This window comes from Carassius carassius, chromosome 1, assembly GCF_963082965.1.
Source record: "Carassius carassius chromosome 1, fCarCar2.1, whole genome shotgun sequence".
In the NCBI taxonomy this organism is placed as follows: Eukaryota; Metazoa; Chordata; class Actinopteri; order Cypriniformes; family Cyprinidae; genus Carassius; species Carassius carassius.
Genome location: NC_081755.1, coordinates 44,965,774 through 44,987,177, shown reverse-complemented (window position 1 = coordinate 44,987,177; position 21,404 = coordinate 44,965,774). Strand labels below are relative to the sequence as shown.

At 37.1% G+C, this 21,404-nt stretch overlaps 1 protein-coding gene across 9 annotated transcripts in view; it reads right to left on the bottom strand.

Moving 5' to 3' along the window:
• LOC132152440 (nuclear factor 1 X-type-like) overlaps positions 1-21,404 on the bottom strand; it is a 180,584-nt gene that overhangs the window by 106,457 nt on the left and 52,723 nt on the right. The window contains exon 1 of one of the 9 annotated variants that reach the window (XM_059561234.1): positions 16,993-17,141. The exons of the other annotated variants lie outside the window; for them this stretch is intronic. Coding sequence (XP_059417217.1) covers positions 16,993-17,019 — 27 coding nt within the window. The 5' untranslated portion in view covers positions 17,020-17,141. Of the gene's footprint in view, positions 1-16,992; positions 17,142-21,404 lie in introns of those variants that run through there. 9 annotated transcript variants of the gene reach the window in all.

The window sequence follows — 21,404 nt, the reverse complement described above, 5'->3', positions numbered from 1 at the left end:
CTCTAATCAGCGGTAAATTCCCTCAGGTGCGTGATTTCACATAGGGCACTTACTACACAGAGCCGTTGTTAACTGAGAAGCTGCGCAAATCCACGTTCATTTTCAGGGTTTATTTGCGCATCTTCTCGGTTAACAACGGCTCTGTGTAGTAACTGCTGCTCTATGTGAAATCACGCACCTGATGGAATTTACCGCTGTTTAGAGAACCGGCTTTACTGACGAGATGCGCATTAACGATCGGCCGATCGTGATCGGAGCATCTCTAATGAAGACAGGAGTAATGATGCTGTAAATTCAGCTTTGTTCACAGGAATAAATTATATTTTCAAATATTTTCAAATATAAAGGGTTATTTGAAATTGTAGTAACATTCCACCGGTTTTCATATATATTAAATCCAATAAATGCAGACTTGGCTTTCAAAAACATAATAAAAATACAACCGACCCCAAACTTTTGCAATGCAACAGTCCATGAACAGTTTTGCAACCGGCAAACACAAAACGCCTGAAGCCCTCCAGTGCCGACTGTCTCCTTGAAGGCCGGATCTATGACATCATCCAGCTGCGCCGGCTCGGCAGCGTTCCGGCTGTGAGCGAGTCAAGCCGAAGGCACGGCTCTCTGCCTTGATTAAAACCCTCTGATTGGTTGGCAGAGAGAAGTTGCATGCAAATGGATTAGTCAGTGTTCCAAAGCTGTGCCCATGAAGAGCCCAGAATGAAGGAGATTACCCAGAGACCCATTTTTAATAGCTTTAGCATCCTGTATTAGACTGAATATGTCGATAAATTGATTGCTGCGGACGTGGAAGCACAACAAAATGAATGTAAATGAAGTTAAAGCACACCCTGACACAGTTTAGACGCACGACGTGGGACCCTGAAACGGGAACAGATGCCCCTGCGAACGCACACACGCAAATTCACACAGGCACTACAGTTGCCGAGTGTTGAACGCTTCGCAATCAAAGAAATAAAGGGGCAATCTAGCACACAAACAAGAGATTCCCCATCGCCACTGCCAACAAACCGGGCCCTCCTCTCACAGAACAAGGGATGCACTATTGACTAAATCCTCCTCCCCTCCTCGCTCTTTCTCTCTCTACTATTTTTCTCTCTTCAGTCGCCCCTCTGCCAGTCTGCGAGGCGTGGTGCCAACGCTTTCCACCGCCGGGCACTTTGCCCTGCCCTTTATGCAAATGCTTTACTGCCATCCCCAAATCACAACCCCTACTGTCTCCTTTCTGCTAGGTCTGTGCCACTCTGTCATTTTAAGCAGTCTTGTGTTGTCTCTGTTTAACACCTTCTGGATCTGTGTGCCGATGCCACATCTTCCTGTCGCTTTAAAAAAAGAAGAAAAAAAAGAATACGCAACCTGAACACAAGATGTAAACTTGCTGCTAAAGAAGCAAACTTTCTGCGCTGCAGAAAGAAATTGGAAAAAGTAATGAATACCAAACAGGTTTTCCAAACACTCCCTCGTCTGCCATTGGTTAGACGGACAGATAGTCCGGCCCCCAAACTTCCACCATTGGTTGAGCAAGTGTCGCTGTGTTAGGTTGGATGAGATGTTCAAAGAAAATTTTTAGGGAGTCAACTTAAACATTATTTATATACTAGTTTAGTTTTTATTAATTTTAATATAATAATTTGTTTTTTAAATGAGCTTTTATTTTTATATTTTCAGTTTTCAGTCCAAGTTATGTTCTTTTGTCATTTTGGTAACACTTAATGATAAAGTCTCATTACTCAACAATGAGCAAATATGTTGTTTACAGTATTTATAACCTTTGTTAAACTTCTGAATTAAAATACAAAATTTTTTGTTGTTAGGCGACGTTTGCTTAGGTCCATTTGATAATATTAATAGATTTTAACAGTGTATTAACAAAGGTTAAAAATGAACAAACTAAGATGACTACATGCTTTAGAAGTATTTTTCCTTCTTAATTCATGTGAACCAATGTTAGCCTAATTGTTACTACTATTTTTAATATTTGGATTTAGCTTTAATTTATATCTATTTTAGTTTTGGTAACTTCAATACTCCAGCATCAGTTTACTTTATTTTAGGTACTTGACAAGGCAGCATTTATATATAATATTTTAAGTTGAAGGTTTTCCATCTAATATTTATATTTTATTTTATTTCAGCTTTATTCAAGTTAACAAAAATAATTTTTAAGTTTTGGTTATAGTTAATATTAACAACACAAAAATTACTTACATATGCCTTGGCACATCGATGGATACAGGAAACAAATATTTTAATATTGAAAACGAACTCTTTTTACCTCCATAATATGATGTATTTATAAGTTAAATAAGATATTTAATAAGAAACAACTGTAGGAAAGAACTTGATTTTGTCCATCAGGATTGATTGGGTGGAGATAAAAGTGGGTAAATTAGTGTGATCATGTCATGGAAAACATTTTCCTTGCTTTTTTGAAACAAAAGACTTCGCTCTACTATGTAGACAAGCTCTAATGTTAGATAAACGTGGTAAAATGAGTATGAAAAACTAAATTATGATTGTTTTAGTACAGCAAACCTTGATTAGAATTAGAATTCATGGGGAAAATAGGCTATTGATATGTATGAGAAGCAAAAGAGGGACAGACGAAAGGAGAAAGTCCGAAATAAAGATCAATAGACGCTTCCTCTGCATTCATCCTTACACAAGCAAAAGAGGCCTGTGCCAACACACACACACACACACACACACACACACACACACACACAGGAAACCATATACACACCTGAGCTATTAAACATGAATTCATCTACATATCATCTTCATCTGTCTATCATCTATTTTTTAATTTATATTTTAAGTGTAGTAGTAGTAGTGTAGTCATACTTTCTAAAAGGAATACAAATGCATTAAGAATAGTTTCTTTATAACGGTCTGACACCAAAAGAGAAAAGTGTAAATGCTGAGGTCAGGCTTGAGTGAGAGATTTCAGTAGAGCGGTTCAACTTAAACACTCTCTTCCTATCGGTAAATATGACTGCCCACATCCCTTTCCCCGTTTCCTGCCGAAACTTCCTCCTGTTGAATTAATAAAGATACAGCAACTTCAGCTCTCCAGGAAAGCAGCAGGCTGACGACAGACAGCGGTGGGAGGCAAACAAAACAAAGGAACGGGCAAACGTGAGAACTCACAGTGCTAATCTCATGCATGAAGTCAAGAGATCGCTGGAAGGTCGGAGGAAACAAAATAAGCACAGACGCATTCAGTCTGACCACATTTCAAAGGTTGTGACCTGGATTAAATGAAATAATTTTTATTGAAGCAACAATAATAAACAATCTCAAAAGATTCAAATCAGTTTAACTAATAAATACTTATATTCATACTTATTTTATCCATTTATAAATTCGTTAAAATTAGATCTATCGATTAAACAATTAGGTGAAGAATAGTATAATGCCATTACACCACCATATTTAAGAAACAATAGTTACTAGAAAAGTTATCGGTATTGCTGTAAAAGAAAAAAATCTGTCGAATAACCTCAAGTTTGGCGGGAAAGACAGACAGAGTGAAATGAATAAAGCCATGGATCAAGACTTGGTAACAGAGTCTCTCTCTCGTGCTCTGTAGAGGGGTGTAATTGGGTTACGGAGCACAACCGCACCATTGTTTTTACAGTGGATGGATTGTACCAGCGACATGCCATTCTCATAACAAACGTATCTGAAGGCCGAAGGCATCTCGTTTGTTTGGCCGTAACTGCTCTTGTGCCTCTTACTTCACTAAGATCTTTCAGAAGGAAGATGTTGGACTACAAACATTGTAATGGGCCCCTGATGTATTATGCTTAAGATGTATTTGTATAGTTTCCAGATCAAAGCCAAATTTTATACTATCAATTAACAATGCTGCGCATAAACGTCTCGTCTTACAGTATGACCCAACCGAAGATGCAGTGCTTTAGCGGACGCTAGCAGGCTGCGTCTCATTAGCGGGAAGCCGGCACTCTACGACTGATCTGTAGGGATGTTTGACCTGATCAGGTTTCCTTCAGTGTTGCTGTTGCTCACTTCAAATGATGATGGAGATTCCTCACACAGGACTTTTGGTTGGATTTTCATGCGAGCTCGTAGCTGCACTTGATCTCTTGCTTGTGGTTTCTGTGGAAGGCCTGTTTTCTGAGCCATGTGCATTCGTTCCTCTACTTTCACATATGGCTCCTATTCCACATGTATTTGTCAGAGCAGCTGGGTGGAGAGCACCGCCCAAACATACTACAGCACCACAGCAACACACATAAACTAGATCTGTACATTTCCTGAAGAATAGTGAGAGACGCTTGTGCAAAAGTTGCACTCTCATGTGATGCTAGAGTGTTGTGGGGCTTACACAGTTGCTAGGGCATTTTTAGGGAATTGTAGTGTTCTGGGTGATTACCATGGCATTGTTATGTAGTTGATAGAATGTTCTATGTAGCTGTTTAATGTTCTAAATGGTTGTTAGGGGGTTGGTTGTTCTGATTGGTTACTATGGTGTTGCTAGAATGTTTTTGGTGGTTGTTAGGTGATTGCTAAAGTGTTCTTGGTGGTTACTATGCCATTGCTAGTAGTTACTAGAATGTTCTAGGTGGTTGAAAAATGTTCTAAATGATTGCTAGGGTTTAGGGTGATGGTTCTTAAGGGTGTTTAATATGGTGTTGCTAGATAATTGCAAAAGTGCTCTAAATGGTTGGTAAGGCAGTAGCTGGTTATTAAAGTGTTTTAGGTGGTTAAAGTCAAACAAACCCAAAAGTCTACAGATATGGCTCCGTTGTTCATTTGATATTTTTTTATTTTATTTTATTTATTAAATTTTTTATCACTGACCAGGTGAAAATCGGACATTCGAATGTATAGAAAAGTAACAGCACACCGCTCTTGAACAAAACACACAATCAGTCATGTCTGGAGAGCAAACAGTGCAGGACGAGTCACACACACACACACACACTCACTCACTCAGAGGTTTGTTTAAATTCAGCTACAAGTGTAAAGAAAAGCATCCCGGTTGGAATAACATAATCTCTGAGTTCAGGTCAAACGAGGATACGATAACCTTAGAAATCCTTAAATGTCTGTTGTTTGCAGTTCTTGGATCATTTTATATGTCGTCTTGGGGTTAATTCAACCGCACACTTGGCCATGGGACTCGAGTTAAAGGGTCCAAATGACTTCCTGGGTTCTGCGAGGCTGGCGGAGCTCCGGCCAATGGCGTTCTAACTTTAGTTTGGAAATAAAAAAATGACATATGTAAGCAAACACAAGCGAATGTAAGGAAGGAGATATGGAACTTTTCTTGGATGGCCCGTTTTCTCTTTGTTTGTGTAAGTCACGGCACATGGTAAATGTCATTCTGCATTACGCTGCCGCACGATTTGTATTTTTCTTGAAACCACCCAAAGCCTGCCGGGAGGACGGGTGAGCCGAGGTGAGGTTACTGCTGGTTCCCAGGAACCTCTACCCATTAAAATTTTAAGACAAAACAGGGAAAATGCCACAAAGTCCGGTCATATGAGAAAGACATTGTTCTTAAAGAGATGAACCAAAACAGGCATAAAAACAGCTGGACATCTGGTTATCTTTGAGGGAAATGGTCGGATGGGGAACAGAGCATTTTTACCTAAGCTGTTTGAAGTGTGGAGCCGTGATTAGTCTAACACACACTCAATCGCCGACAGGGAGCCACAAATGCGAAATCATGAGCTAACTTGAGCTCAGTCCATATCCTATTCCAGATGATATGTGGAGGTACGTTAAACGAATCTGTCCCAGAGCAGCTCATTCACAAATGTGCACCGAACTATAAAGTCTGTTTGTTCATTTGGGTGTATTACATATAACACTATGTACACAAATGCAAATGCTACTAGCTATGCAAGCTCAATTTCATGCGATTTTGATATCTTAAATTCGGTAAAAAGCACGAACGCTAAATGCTGCATGCTCAGCTCAACTGATGAACTTGCAGAAGCAAACATGATGCAGAATTGCAATTCTAATGTTCAAATGTAAAGAAATAGAATTAAAGGGAAGATGAATAAAGATCTTACAGGTTTGGAACAACATGAGGGTGAGTAATTTATGACAATATAATTTTTTTTTAGGTGAACTACCCCTTTAAAATTGAGTGAGATTAAAATAATTTATAACTAAAGAAGCCTTGTTTTAATATTTGAAATGCCACCTAAAGAAATTAGTATTTAAATTATATTTAATCATATATGTGTAGATATTTACATAGTACAATTTTTTGCACTTCTGAAAAATACGTGAGTGAAATTTCTGCAAAAGTTGCTAGCATGACATTAGTGTCTTGTCTAAAAGTCTACAAATATAGCTTGGTCACTCTTTCAATATCTATGAATTTCAAATAAAATAAAATAAATGGAGAACATATAGTTAAAATGTGTGCAAAAGTTTATAGAATGACACTAGCGTTATGGGTTTATGTAGTTGCTAGGGTATTGTGTGTGCATGCTAGGATATACCTGTGTTAGGGTGTTGCTAGGTGGTTTTCTTTGTTGTTAGGGTGTTGCTAGGTGGTTGGTATGTTGTTGAATAGTGGTCATTATGGCATTGCTAGGTAGTTGCTAAAATATTACAAATAGGAGGCTACTAACTGACCCTAGTCACAAAAAGCCCATTCAAAAAGTCTACATAAAAAGTTCAAATTTCAATTAAAATAAATTTAAAATAAAATAATATAAATACATCAAATCATTATTAAAGGGGTTATATGAAAATTATATGCCCCTTACCATATTTGGAAACACAGCATCTCCACAACATGGTGGCAGCAGCGACAATACTACAGCAAGAGTAAATGTTACACCTTCTTTCTTTGCGTGAAAATTTGGGCAGTGTTATGAAATCTTCCCACACAGTGACATGTGGGGGCGTGTTTAAATGAGGTGTTTTAGGAGGGCATGGACCAGTCTTAACTTTTATAAAGAATATCTTTTGAGACTTAAGTCTCTGCAACTTTACGGATCTTCTATATGAACAAACAGCTATTAAACACTCCAAAGACAAAGGAAAACTTGAAATGGCATTACATGACCCCTTTCATTAAATTAAATTAAAAAAACCTTTGGTGTACCAGTGTGGAAGAACACTTTATTTCCCATAACGAATCACCTGTGTTGAATTTCTTAACATTTCAATTCAGTAGATTCATTTTCTGGTCATTCTCATTCAAATTACAAAGTCAGATGAGATGTTGCCAGTTCAATTAAAACTCACCCTGTTTAATTCTGAATTTGCACAGTCACTGTTGTGCAGCATGTGTTTTTAATGGAGGGGGGCTTAATTTAATGAACGCAGCCATTTCAGCTCATTTAATACAAGTCATTTTTAAGAGGACTTCAAACTACTGTCCAAAAATTTCAGCTGAACTTGCATGGAAGGTGTGAAAAGAGATAAGATGCTTCTGCAAAACTTGGGACAAATGATTAACCGTTTGGTAGAACCACACAATGTCATAGTGGTGCAGGGGCTACAACTTTCATAGCATTTATTCTACCCTACATAGGGCCTGTCAGAAAAAGCCTTGCAGCCTGTGGCCTGCTACCACTGCCAGCAGACGCTAACAGGAATCCTGTCCACGCAAACACACACACACACACACCCTCCCTCGCTAGCTCTGTTTGCTCACAGCTGCCGGGCCTCCTCAGGGTTCATCCGAGGTAAAGATATGCTATATTATGCAACCGTGTATAGATTTTCCACCGCTGGAGGTTAGCCAACTTCCTGCTCACTCAGAGACAGGCGACGAGAGCTGCCGCGCTTTGTTCCCACCAGCAACAGGCAGCGATTCCTTGCAGGAATGATTGGCTAAACAGCACGGCAGGTCATGCCATGTGGCCGCGAGTAACACTCCACACAAGATTGTTTACGATCTACCGTCGTTGCTGCTTACTGTTTTCACGCAGTTCTGAAACATTCGCACGCAGATCTTTCGGGTTGCCACGCTGTGACTTTTGACAGACTCTGGAAAAGAACAAAAAAGAGAGAGACGCACATCCACAACCCCTAATCCCCAAGACAGGAAAAGTGTCTCTGGCTGCACAGTTAACTCATAAGATGCTCACACTCAGTCACTTTCACACACTGGAGAAATACCTCAGGGTGAAATGTGCACAACATTCCAATGTGAACCCGTTTATGTTTTAGTTAATGATTTTTTTGGGCTCAATAATCTTATCTGAGATGAGAGTTTATGACTGTAGCTCGTCAGAGGTCACAGACTTACTTTCTGAAAACTCTTTGCACTAAAAGTTTTACTGCTTTTTTACCGCATTTAAGCAAATTTACATGAAAGCTTGTTTGTTACCTCAGACTAAAAAGAAAAAAACAAGTAAATGTGACTATATTCTCACACTTTACTATTTTTCACTTTTTTATTTTATACATTTGCAACCTTATTTCTTGTAATTTTTTTCATCTCATAATTGCAGTTTTTCACTATTAGGCTTTATTTTTTTCAGCTGCAACTTCATTTCTCACATGTGTGCTATTTTGATTTTGAGACTTGAAATGAGACATTTTGAGAAATGAGAATTTTTTTTAGAAAAGTGATTTTATTTCTTACAATTGTAACTTGCTGTGACTTCCTATCTCATATTCGTATTTTCTTTTTATTTGCAGCACAAAAAAAAAAAAAAAACTCTCCAGCTAATCATATTCCTTGACAACCTAAAGAATAAACAGCCAATCACAGCTGTCGCTGCTGGGAAGGTGTGACGCACATGTGTGGCAGTGGGCATGGCCAGGTTGAGAGGAAATGTGTTAATGTGATGCAGGCTGACTGTCAGAGCTTGTGTAGGCCATATGGGTTAAGAGTCAGGTGAGGATCTGGCACACGTGGCAGCGTTTTCTCGCATGCGCTCTGTCGGTGCCGGCCATGATATGTGCAGTCGCCTCCAGATTGACACGGATGAGCAAAGAATGCACACCTGCGTCTCAGGTGCTTAAGTGTGTGCAGTGTGATAGATAGATAGATAGATAGATAGATAGATAGATAGATAGATAGATAGATAGATAGATAGATAGATAGATAGATAGATAGATAGATAGATAGATAGATAGATAGATAGACAGACAAAGGAGATGGAGTATTTTTTATTTTAGAATATAATATAATAATTTATATAATAAATGGATTATCTAAAAATGGGTTGTTTAACATAAAACCTATTTTATATTAGCCCAATATTAAATAAATAAAATAATAATTAATCATTATTTAATAATCAATAATGATTAAATATAAACCATGATATAAATTAATTATTAATTATAAATTATTAATATAAATTTAATAATTAATAAAATAAAACACATCTTAATGGTCAAATTAGTAATAATTAGTTATTACAATTATTACAATAGATTCTGGTCATATCACCCACTCTTTTTGACGGGTGAGTACGGACTATATTAGTATCAGTGCATATCAGAACTGCGTCACCCTTGACCTCCGGCAGTGTCTCATAACAAGCATGTTGGTCTTAAATGTCTAAGGCGCTTGAACAGTCCCGCTGTGGTCCGTCATGGAGTGGCACTTTAACAAAAACAAAGTAAAACAAAGAGAAACTGATCTGCTCAGACAGCGATGGAACCAATGAAGCGCAAAGCCAGAGCGGGAAATTTTGCCTAGCAACACTGCGAACCCAACCCATGCCAATGCTGGCATAGCCATCCGATGCAACCCATAAATCCAGCGAACCCCTCGCAGGGGAGTCCGAAACGCACACCATCCTACCCTCATAGAAATATAAATCTATATTTCACAATGATGCCATAGAAGAAACATTTTTGGAACCTTGAAGTGAATAGCCTTTAAACAAGCCAAGTGAACCATTCTCAAAAGAACAATTTTTTCTTGGAACATTTGAACATTCTAAAGAGCCTTTACCTAAAGGTTTTCTGAATGCTAAAAAGAGCCTTTATTTTTTAAAATGTAGACGGTTTCCACTGCAAATGGATCTTGCACACGTACGCAATGCACAATGCAAGATGGCGATCGCTCCATCTTTATGCCAAGCCCTCAAACAGCTGCTATGGGAAACCTTTCGTCCTGTTTCATGGGCTGAAGCCTTCTCTATTTTCACGAAGATGCTTTTGATCAGCTCCGACCGTACGTTAGGCGACCGTACAAAACTTACATTTCACGGCTTATGCATATGCGAGCTAAATTATGTAATTTGCGTTCGAGTGTGTGTCCCGTTGCCATTGCAACTGCACAACATATCAGCAAGCACAGAGCCACAGTGGAGCTACGGGCACTGCCAGGCCTCTGCCAAGGCCTAATCCATGCCAGGAGTGACATGAGCGAAGGGAAAGGGAGGACACACACACACACATACACACTGGATATCCTCCTATTCTTTTGGCTGGAGACTCCCATGGCAATGGCAGTAGAAATCCATTCTCCACGGATACTGGGACAGCTGTGCAGATAGCGATTGGTTTGGGCCTTTCTGCGTTAAAGCTTAAGATAAAAACTAGGTACTTTATTCTAGGCCGTCCTCTTCCATGCCAGCACGCATTTGATCATCAGGCCGGCTTTGTGTTTCCCACCACCTAATACATTGAACAGCAGAATAAAACAGCTCTTTGACACATTTATTACGTCCATTATGGACTGAAAATTTCCTCCGGTGTTTGTCTCTCTATAAACCTTGACGTACTCATTTAAAGGCTCATTTGTGTAAAAACAACTTCAAGGAAATTACTTCTGAAAACACTTGAGAGGGTATGTGAAAAGTGGCAATAACTTAAGAAGGGTTATAAAATGAAAAATCTAATTTTTCTTGTTTTTTTTGGGGGGGGGGGGCGGGTAAAGTAGTATGACATATCATGTAAATACACTTTTCGGGCTTCTCATGCCATTTATTGGAACTAAACTGCAAAAACAACACATTTTATTGGATTTCTGATCATCAAAATGAATGACCAGCAAAGCAAAAAAATGCTAAAAAATGCTAAAAATGGAGTAAAGTTAGAAGTTTATGAATCGATCATTAAAAAAAAAGAAATATTAAAAATGGGATGAACATTTCTCAATGCACTTGTGCTATAGTATGGCGTAAAAGTGAATTCAAACAAAGCACCTAAAGAGTCCATATATGACTTGTGTCCTAAATTTGAAGTCTTCTGAAGTCATATGATAGATTTATTTGTTGAAAATGTTCACTTCAGTCAAAGCTATAAATCTCATTTGAATTGAAAGATTTTGCAAATAAGTTTTCTTGCAATTATTGACTTTTTTTCCCAGTGCATAGACTTTTGAGATGCTGTTTTGCCCCTTTTTATTTGACAGACTTTATTTTTATTTGCTTTCTCTCTCTCTCTCTATCTCTCTCTCTCTCTTTTTGTTAAAAAGAGCAGCTAAAATTTTCAGCTAAACCTCCTTTTGTGTACAATGTAAGACGAAATGCTGTTCAAGTCTAAAATAAATAAGTTAATGATGAAATTATTCATTTATTTAAAAAAATGATTTAATTCATTGGTTTCAATTCCCTACATTTAAAGACGGCAAAAAATGTATCCAAAAAAGAGCATGTAAACTGTTCATGATGAACTAAATTACGAACTATATACAACTTTAACTGACATTGTAAGTGCACCTCGGGGAAATGAACAGGATATGATCCTGCAGTCTCTGAACACTGCTGTGGAATGTCTTTGTTAGTGGTATTTTATTATTGTTGATCGTACGGCGAGTGAACGGGAGCTTTGACAGTCGACTAGCGGACACGGCTGACGCTCCGTGAGAATGAATAAGTAAAAGGAACAGAGCGTCCCTGTGCCCGTCTGGCATTGTAACCGTCCCGTCTCTGTGCCATGAAACCAGCTCGACTCAGTGCCACTGGACACCATTTGGTCAAACGGGAGCCTCTGGTTTCATCACATGAGCGCACAATACCGCCACGGCCCTCTGAAGTGAAACGCAAGATCAACTAGTTGTCCTCTTCAAATGTCACTCCCGTAAACCGCCTGAGAATTTCAATGCGGAACAAAATCTTTGATCATCGAACCGCAATTTATTAATTTAGCATTATCCATAAGTGAATATCGCTGTAAACAACTGGTGGTGGAAACAATATTCACTCAGATATTTCTAGAAACAGCAAGTAACGTGACATTTTGAAGTAGAAAGACTGAAATAGTGTTTTGCGTAACCTACTTCAACACTTTTACAGTGTAAATTTCACAGTCAATTATGACGAAATGGCAATGAATTAAATGTGAAACACTGAAATAGTATTTTCTTGTACTCCAATAATCTTGTTCGTATTAACAACTTTGAAATATTTTTTTTTTTTTTTTTTTTTTACAATGTAATCAAGGGTCCAGCACAGCAAAATGATCTAATTTCTCAAAAACTCCAAAAAGAAATATATAAATGATTGCATATTTATATTACATGCAGATCCATAAAAAAATATTTGCTTTTTAAATAAAAAAAAATATTAGTTATATATATATATATATATATATATATGAGAAACAGTGACTATAGTGTTCAGATGTTAATATCAGGCTATGATTATCACGTTCATTTGGTATTTACATAGATCCTTTTAAAAAGCAATTATTTACATTGTGTGGTCCTTCAATTAGGTTAGTTATGCAGATTTTTGCCTTAAAGAATGTTAAAAAGTCCACAAAAAAGCATTCTAAATGTGATTGTGTATTTAAACAGACACTGGTGTCTTAGAATAACTAAGAATGTAATGGACAACTGGCCCCTAACGGTGGTCCTGAAACGCTCCCTAATCCTGTGATAAAAACCACTTGAGCTTTAGGATTAGAAAAACAAGTGAACAAACGAACAAAAAAGAATTCAAGCTTAAAGACACAGTTCCATGTGAGTGAATCAGAAAGAGTTAGACGATAAAGGTGTTCGAAACCGTCAGATTTGAACCCCGAGAGCAGCTGTTCCAACTCATTTTCCAGGCGCGGGGAGCGAGCTAAACCGGAGCATCTAGAGCGACTCTAGAGTGACTAAGTCAGGTTTGGGAGAGAGTTAAGCCTGTCATGGCTGAAGGGCCTCATCCATCTCAGCCCAGATTGTTATTGGGCCGAATATGTGCAGACATTCTTTGCTACTGATTAAAGTTTTCTGAAGCGAGATACAAACGGTTTCTCTTCAGCGCTGTGAAATTCAGATCCGGGTTTTGTAAGATGCATAACGGTCATCAAACTGGCTGTGAATCAAATCTTTAGGATTCATAATAGTCACATCTGCTAGTCTTAGTGACTGGTTAATTAAAAGTTGACTGAAGTGAAGAATTAGGATTTTACAATAATACAAAAATTTGGTTTAAAAAATAATATCATTTTATTATTTTAAAGTGTCAAATTATTTTTAAGTGTCCAAATTAGAACTTCACTAGATTTAGCCATTTTGTGATTATTATTATTATTTGTTTTTTTTTGCATTGGTTGAAAACTTTTGATTATTGACTGGCCAATTAAAAGTCCCAAAAACAAGACATTTTTTAATTCAGCAAAAACAAACAAACAAATACATAAAATATATATCTCATTAAAAAAACAATTTCAATAACGGTAAAAATTTGTAAATATTATTACAACATAAATAACAAAATTCTACCTTAATAGATTTTAAAATGTAATTTATTTTAGTGACACAAAGCTGAATTTTCAGCAGCAGCATTTTCTTTTCAAAAACTTAATTATTCCGAACTTGTGACCAGCGGTATATATATTTCTTTATTTAAGTGTGTAAAACTGTACGCAAACCATTATATCTGATGTGCAGCGTACTCTTGACTGGGGTTTAATGTTTCTGAATTCAGATACTGAAATATCCAGGAGTGTTAAAGACTGAGTGTGAGCTGCACAGCCAGGTGTGACCCTGCAGCTGTATGTGACAATCTCTCTCTAACACACACACACACACACACACACACACTCCTTAATTATACAAAACACAAGTACATAATTAGATATCATTTTTGATGTCGACCCTCATTTTCGGCACGAAGCAAATGAATTGATTTCAAAAGCACCTTCAGTGGCCAGTAGCATTTCTTTACTAAATAAAAGGAAACTCATTCGGTAGTATTAAGGTCATTTAAATAAAAAAGTATTTTCCTTATAATGACTTTAGTAAATAGCAATTTAAACTTTTAGGCAGTAAAATATAAATAAATAGGCATTTAAATCGATAGCATTTTTCCACAGATGTGGCATAAATGTTACTTTCTGCCATTTAAAACAAAGTCATAATCCTGATTGCCATTTGTTTACATCAATGAAAGCATATTAAGATCTTGACCAGCATCTGATCCACCTGATCTATAACCAGTGCATTTCTATACGCCGCATTACGCACCAGTCCCAAACCTCCTCGCGCCACTTGTCTACTCAGAAAAAGCTTTGTTCAGTAACTAATTTCTCCTTTTTATTTACATTTAATATCATTAATGACCTTCCAGGCCTGCTTTTCTTATTCACAGCCACTAAACAAGCCAAAAATGTAAATCTGTTTGTCAGACGTGTAGCTACGAAATTCAAGTGCAACCGCGGAGACACACAGACCCGTTCTCTCTCCTCTCGCCACGCAAACACTCTCCAAAACACCTTTTACATGGATTAAAATACTGAAATAACTACATTAAAACTGCTTCAAACTCTGCTATGAACTGTTTTTAATTAATGCAAGAAACAAAGACCAATGCATCAGATAGATAGATAGATAGATAGATAGATAGATAGATAGACAGACAGACAGACAGACAGACAGACAGACAGACAGACAGACAGATAGATAGATAGATAGATAGATAGATAGATAGATAGATAGATAGATAGATAGATAGATAGATAGATAGATAAACATAAACCCACTTACTTTTAAATAAATTAACAATTGCTAAAATAATAATTAATAAAAGAATAACTTTAAATAGATAAAATAGTAAATAAATGACAAAATGTCACTTTCTCTGTTCTAAAGCCTTTAATTGAGCCAATAAAAGCTTGAAGTCATCCGTAATATAATAATAATATTGCATATTTGCTTTTCCAGTTGTGACTGACCCAGTGCCATTGTTTTCTCTGGAGCAGACACAGGTATGATTCAGTGCGATATAAACAGGAATATATGTCAATTTCAGACCCAGGAGATAAATCTGTTGCAGTCCGCTTACTAAGAAGCCACCTACACTACAGTAATGTGCACGTATCATATCAGACATACAGTGCCTGTACATAATCATACATTTACACTCAAAAGAATGCTGAGATAAGGCCATACATTTTTTGACGTCTTTTTCAGACTCAACATTTCCATTAAATCCCAGAATAATTCCTTGTTCAGATTGCACCACTTCAATCAATTAAGGAGCACGGCTGTGCACAGTAACTATTGTATATTAAATGGGAAACAGGCCGGTGCTTGCATGCCCAAAGAAAAACACACGCTCCCTGGTTCTGCAAGCGTGCGGTAGGGGCATGGAGGTAAAATTGTTTTAATAGAACTACTGTAAAACTCAGGAATGAATTACACATGACACAGACATATAAACAACTGCAGCATATGATAGAGAGACTGCACTAAGTCACGCAGGACAACCCCAGGAACAATCGGGAATATTGCTGAAGACAAAGAATCTCTAGAAACCAGAGAAAAATATCTGTCAACTCTGCGCTAATGATTGTGAGTTTAGAAACACATGTAATGAATGAGAATTTCTCTTGGTTTCTAAATATGACTGAAACGGCAAATCTGAAACACCAGTTTTGAAAGCTGTGTTTCTCAGTAAAAATAAATAAATAATAATAATTCTGCTTGTAAGTCTTTAAAAAGCATGTTAGCCGTATGTGTGCGTTTGTGTCTATATGTATATTTTATATAAGAGCATGCACAAAAACTGAACACACTTTTAAAAATGAGAAAAATTTTGAAACATAAAAGTATGAAATAATCAAATGTCATATATTTAGTAAAAGTTTGATATCTTAAAACGATTTATGGCAAACATTTTCATGCTAGAGAAAAAAGTGACCCTGAAACAGTTGACTGCCCCACATGATGTGGCAAATGAAGTAAAATACATCAAATACACCTATAGTATGAACATGCATCTATGCATAAATAATTTACTCTATAAAATGCTGATTTTAAAATAATAATAGTACAAAATGCACAAAAACATTGCAGTGCTGCACTCTGAACAGTATTCAGTTGTAAAACAACTAATAAACTAATTAGCTTTTTATTACTGCAAATAATTTCCTATGAAAATTAACAATGTTAGGCATACATTTGCAGCTCTTATGCGTTTGTAAACACTTCAAGAAACTATAACGTATGTATACACAGAAGCTTTCAGATTTACATTAGAAATACATATTTTACACCAGATGCATTTAAACCAAGTTACAATCTCCAAAAGGTCTTCAACTGTATTACACTAATTTCTCGATCCTTTTTTTTTAAGTTGCACGTCAAAAATGCAGGATATGCACAAGCATTCGTGAGTTCAGATCAGAAAATCTGGCAAACTGGCATTTTGGGGCGATGCATGGCGACTTTTGACATTTCCCTCAAAAAATGTTCAAAAATCTTACAGCAACAACGTTAAACACTGGACTTTCCAACGCCCGCGCGCGTCTTACAGTTTCTCCAAGTGAAGCTATTCAGGGTGGGACGAAGAGGGGGAAGAAAAAACGACAAGAAGCACTAAACTCGCAGTTCGAGGTCTATCTATGCATATTCACTCCTCCTCTCCGGCGCTCGTTTTATATTAAATCGATTTCCAGCGAAGCGCCATTTTCTGCCCAAACCATGCGCACTGAAAGCGCGTAAAGAAGGTCAGCTGGAGACGTGCCACCGAACGCGCGCTCTCGCACCACAGAAACAGTCCCGCGGTCGACGGGAGCAGCTGACACACGCGTACGCGAATCAATCAAGCAGAAGAATAAGGAACGCGTTACCTGTGTGAGGCAGTATGGAGAGTACATGCTTATATGTGAGATGCGTGACTGAAGCGGGATGGAAGTGGCATTGCCGTCCCGCTCGCGCTCACTGCACGCTGCTCTAACTCCGCCTAAAGCGGCTGAAAGTGAAAGCTTGCACAAAGTTTTGCGAGGAGAAAAACTTTCTCTCTCTCTCTCTCCCTCCCTCCCTCCTCTCCCTCTCTCTCTCTCTCTCTCTGCCTGAACAAGCGTATGAATCTGACGGAAATGCGTCTCAGTGAGTGTAAATGCTAGCGTGAACTCTAGATATGGTAAGATTTACACAGTAGCCTATAGCGTAGTAAAAACGTAACTTCTATTCAAAAATATGCGATGAGATGATACATTTCCAATTTTTACAATATACAGTGTTTAATAGATTATTCGTTGATTCTAAAAGCTAAAAATGTCCTGAAACTAAATATATTTTCAGATATGCGATATTCATACAGTATATGAATGGACATAGTTTCTCAAGCATGTTTATGACATTTCTAGCGCGACTTCAGTGTAAATTAAATCACTGATATGTTATATTATATGTAGAATGTAAATATTATCTAACCCTTAATACATACTGTGTGTATATGTAATGTAAAAAAAAGTACAATTGTTAAATGGACTATTTTGGCATGAAGTGTCCCTTAAAAATGCCCTAGTGATCCTAAATATGGTAGTGAAAAAAAATACAAATTTAAAGCTTAAAAATAAATAACAGATTTTTTTATATAGTATTAAAGACTTAGTCTTAAACCATACACATGTAAAAAAAAATATATATATATATATTAATACATGTTATTTTAAAAAATTAAGAAAACATTAAAACTATGTTTGGGATTTGATAGCTAATAAATAAATAAATGCCAGATTTAAACAGATTTTCTTATATAGGATCAAAGAAATAAAAACATAAGCATTTTCAAATTCACCAATTTAAATGTAGCCTTTTTCCTTGATCTTTCTTTACAAATATCCATGTTTACTAAACTGCTGCATATTAATTTAACTTGTGAATATGAATATATTCAATAAGCACACATGGCATGCATGAATAAAGGAATGTGTTTTGAACCAACGATAAAGGAATGTTGAATAAAGGAATGAAAAAAAGAGGTTTTTGCAGTGGCATGCAGACATCCTTCATAAACTTTATGCGCACGAATTAATGAGCAAAGGAAGTAAAAAAAAAAGTGAAAAAATGCTATTGTTTTTGTTGATTTGCCTTAGAAAGGTCAATTTAATGTAAGTTTTGACTGTCAAATTAATTGTACTCAGTGTTATAAAAGCTGTAATAGACACAGACTATCACCTGGACTACAGCGCTTCTGTAGTGAAAGTACAACATTTAGAAACTTCTAAATGAATTCCTTGCAAAACGCATGAAAGCAGTGAACATTAAGGCAAGAGCAGGCGGCGAGTGGAGGTGCAGAGTTCTGGAGCACGTCCCTGGGTGGGGATTTTTTTTTTTTTTTGGTGGGGGTGAAGTCATTGAGCAGAACCGGAGCTGAAGGCTGGATGTGCCACCGGAGGCCTGGAGATTTATGAGGCCTGTGCAGTTCCACCGCAAGCCACTGCAGGAGAAACAAAGAGAGAGCCGGCACTGTGTGGCCAATTACAGCCCTCTGCCAAGGGATCCAGGGAGTGACAGAGAGCTGGAGACTGCAGATGGGAGGAAGCTGGGGGAGTGGAGACACAGGAAACGCATACCTGCGTGAATCATCAGCGCTTCTCACCAGTTACCTTATGTGACCTTTGACCTGGCATGTGTTCATGAGTACTTCGCAAATAACATGTCCTTAAGCACTTATAGGCTCAACATTTGAGCTTCAAACTGATAGATTTATAGAAAGGAAACGTTCACTTACAGTAAATGGTCTTGCAGTGTCACATATGAATATTTAAAGGAAACAAAAGAAAAAACTAAGATATTAAAGATAGCACTTTACCCATTAGTTAACATTAGTTAATGCATTACGTAAAATGATCTAGCAGTGAGCAATTCATTTCTTACAGTATTTATTATTATTTATTAATCAGACATCAATTAGGTAAACATTTAGAGATTTATAAAAGGGAGACATGTGTATTCTTCTCGTTTTCACCATCTTTTAAATCACCTTTTGTCTTTTATTGTTATTATTATCATTAATTCAAAATATTTATTAATTAATTAATTTTTATATTTATTGATTGATTTATTAATAAATGGTCCAGTAGTCTTAAAAATGCAATGCTCTAAATGCTTTAAAGCAGAAATATTCACAATTAACATAACATTTATAAATAAAAATGTTAAAAAATAACAATGAAAAATAGGTAACAAGGTCCCACTAGTTAACATGCATTAATAATGCATTAACAAAAATTACATCTTTTTACTTATATATATATATATATATATATATATATGTGTGTGTGTGTGTGTGTGTGTGTGTGTGTGTGTGTGTGTGTGTGTGTGTGTGTGTGTGTGTGTGTGTGTGTGTGTGTGTGTGTGTGTGAAATAGATAACATTAACATTATTAAAACAACTGTTTAATGTTAATTCATGCAAGCTTTAACCCATTAAATAATGTTAACAGATACAACTTTCTGTTTTAGCAATGTTAATAAATGTTGAAATTAACTTAAATATAAATGCTTTAGAATGATTTTTCATTGATAGCTCATATTGACTAATACAGATGCTAATGAACCTTATTGTACAGTGATACCATGAAATACATAAAACAATGTGAGATGCAGTACATTATGTCACACTACAGGATAAATTTCATGTCAGCTACCCATAGACAGCTTGTGTTACCAAATAATGTTAGTCTTTTTGAGCTAGTAAACTGCTGAAGTGCATGGAAGCAGGTGGATTTAAAACGGAAGGGGATTTCCTCGTCTTTTCCACCCGAGATCCTGAACTGATTTGTAACAAATGCCACAAAGCCAGTTCAAAGGCCTGCAGTGGTGAGAGGAGACGAGGTTTCTCCAAACCGAAGGAACATCATGCACGATGTGATAACTTGTGTACCACCTCTCAGTGTGCCCCACAGTTAGTGGTTTGAGTGGGTACAAGACTGCTAAACTAACACATGACAGAAGAACCACACGCTGGCAGGAAATCAGCAGCTGCTGGATATCTTTAGACAGAGCATTACATCTACACTCAAATTTACTTATTTGGCAAATGCAAAGGTTTTAAGATCACTTGCATGTAGCAATGCAAAGGGCTGGAAAATTTCCAGCAACTTTCCAAAACATTCCAACTAAATTCCATAATTTTGCAAAAGTCCCCCCCCCCCCCAAAAAGGCCACCCTTTGCAAACTTGTATGCCTGGATATCCAGCCAATGACATTTATTTGCTTTACCAGCTGAAAAAAAAAACAGTGAAAATGCAAGTGAAAGCTTGACTTGTTCTGAGATTCAAAGTTTATATATTGCATGCTTATTTTTGGAGAATGATGCTGTAAATTCAGCTTTAGATCACAGAAATAAATTACATTTTAAAATATACTCACATACAAAACAGTTCTGTTAAATTACAAGAATACTTCACAATATTACTGTATTTACTGTATTTTTTTTTACCAATAAATGCAGTCTAGGCAAGCAGAAGAAACTTATTTTTAACTTTGACCAGTAGTGTGTGGGAAACGTTATTCCAAGGTATTCCTAACTTTGCTGTCTGCATGCATGATTATGTGGTTTGTTGCATTTCAATATTTGCATTTAGCATTTTTTTTTCTCTCTGCAGTCACATTTTGGGTCAAAACCCACCGGTTTAGAACCACTGATTCGATATGAGGTTCATAACCAAAATACTAATTCACTAACTACTAAGACTTTTAATGAGCTGCTGCTGGTTTCTCCACAAACTAAAAATAGTAAAGCACACTGCTATAAAAATCAGCAGAAAATACAGCCAGGCCCTCCTTTTCTTCTAAATGAACTTGACGGATGATATCGCTTGACACATTCCTGATATCCAACACGGCTATATTTTACACCTCAGCCCCTTCTTTACTTCCAGCCAATCGCGTTTCTTCATTTTCCCTCCATTTCTGCGACCGCCTGCTCCCAGAGACGCCGGAGCAACCCAGATTTTTTTCTCCCCGAAACGTTGGCAAAAGCGATCCACTGGAAACGAGGACTCGAAAAGCGGCTCCCAGCTCATTAACAGTCTCATTTTCAGTCATCCGCAGACTCCCCTTCCCATCTCTCCATCTCTCCGTCCCGCCCTTCTGTTTTTATGACCGTTTTATTTCACTCCCATCACTGTAAATCCAGCGCGCTCGCTGGGTGGAATTTTAAAAGCTGCACTTCTTTCTGGTTTTTCTTCGCCCTCCCTTCCTTGCAGTCCTGCCCTCGTGTATACTTCTCATTTTATAGAAGTATGCAC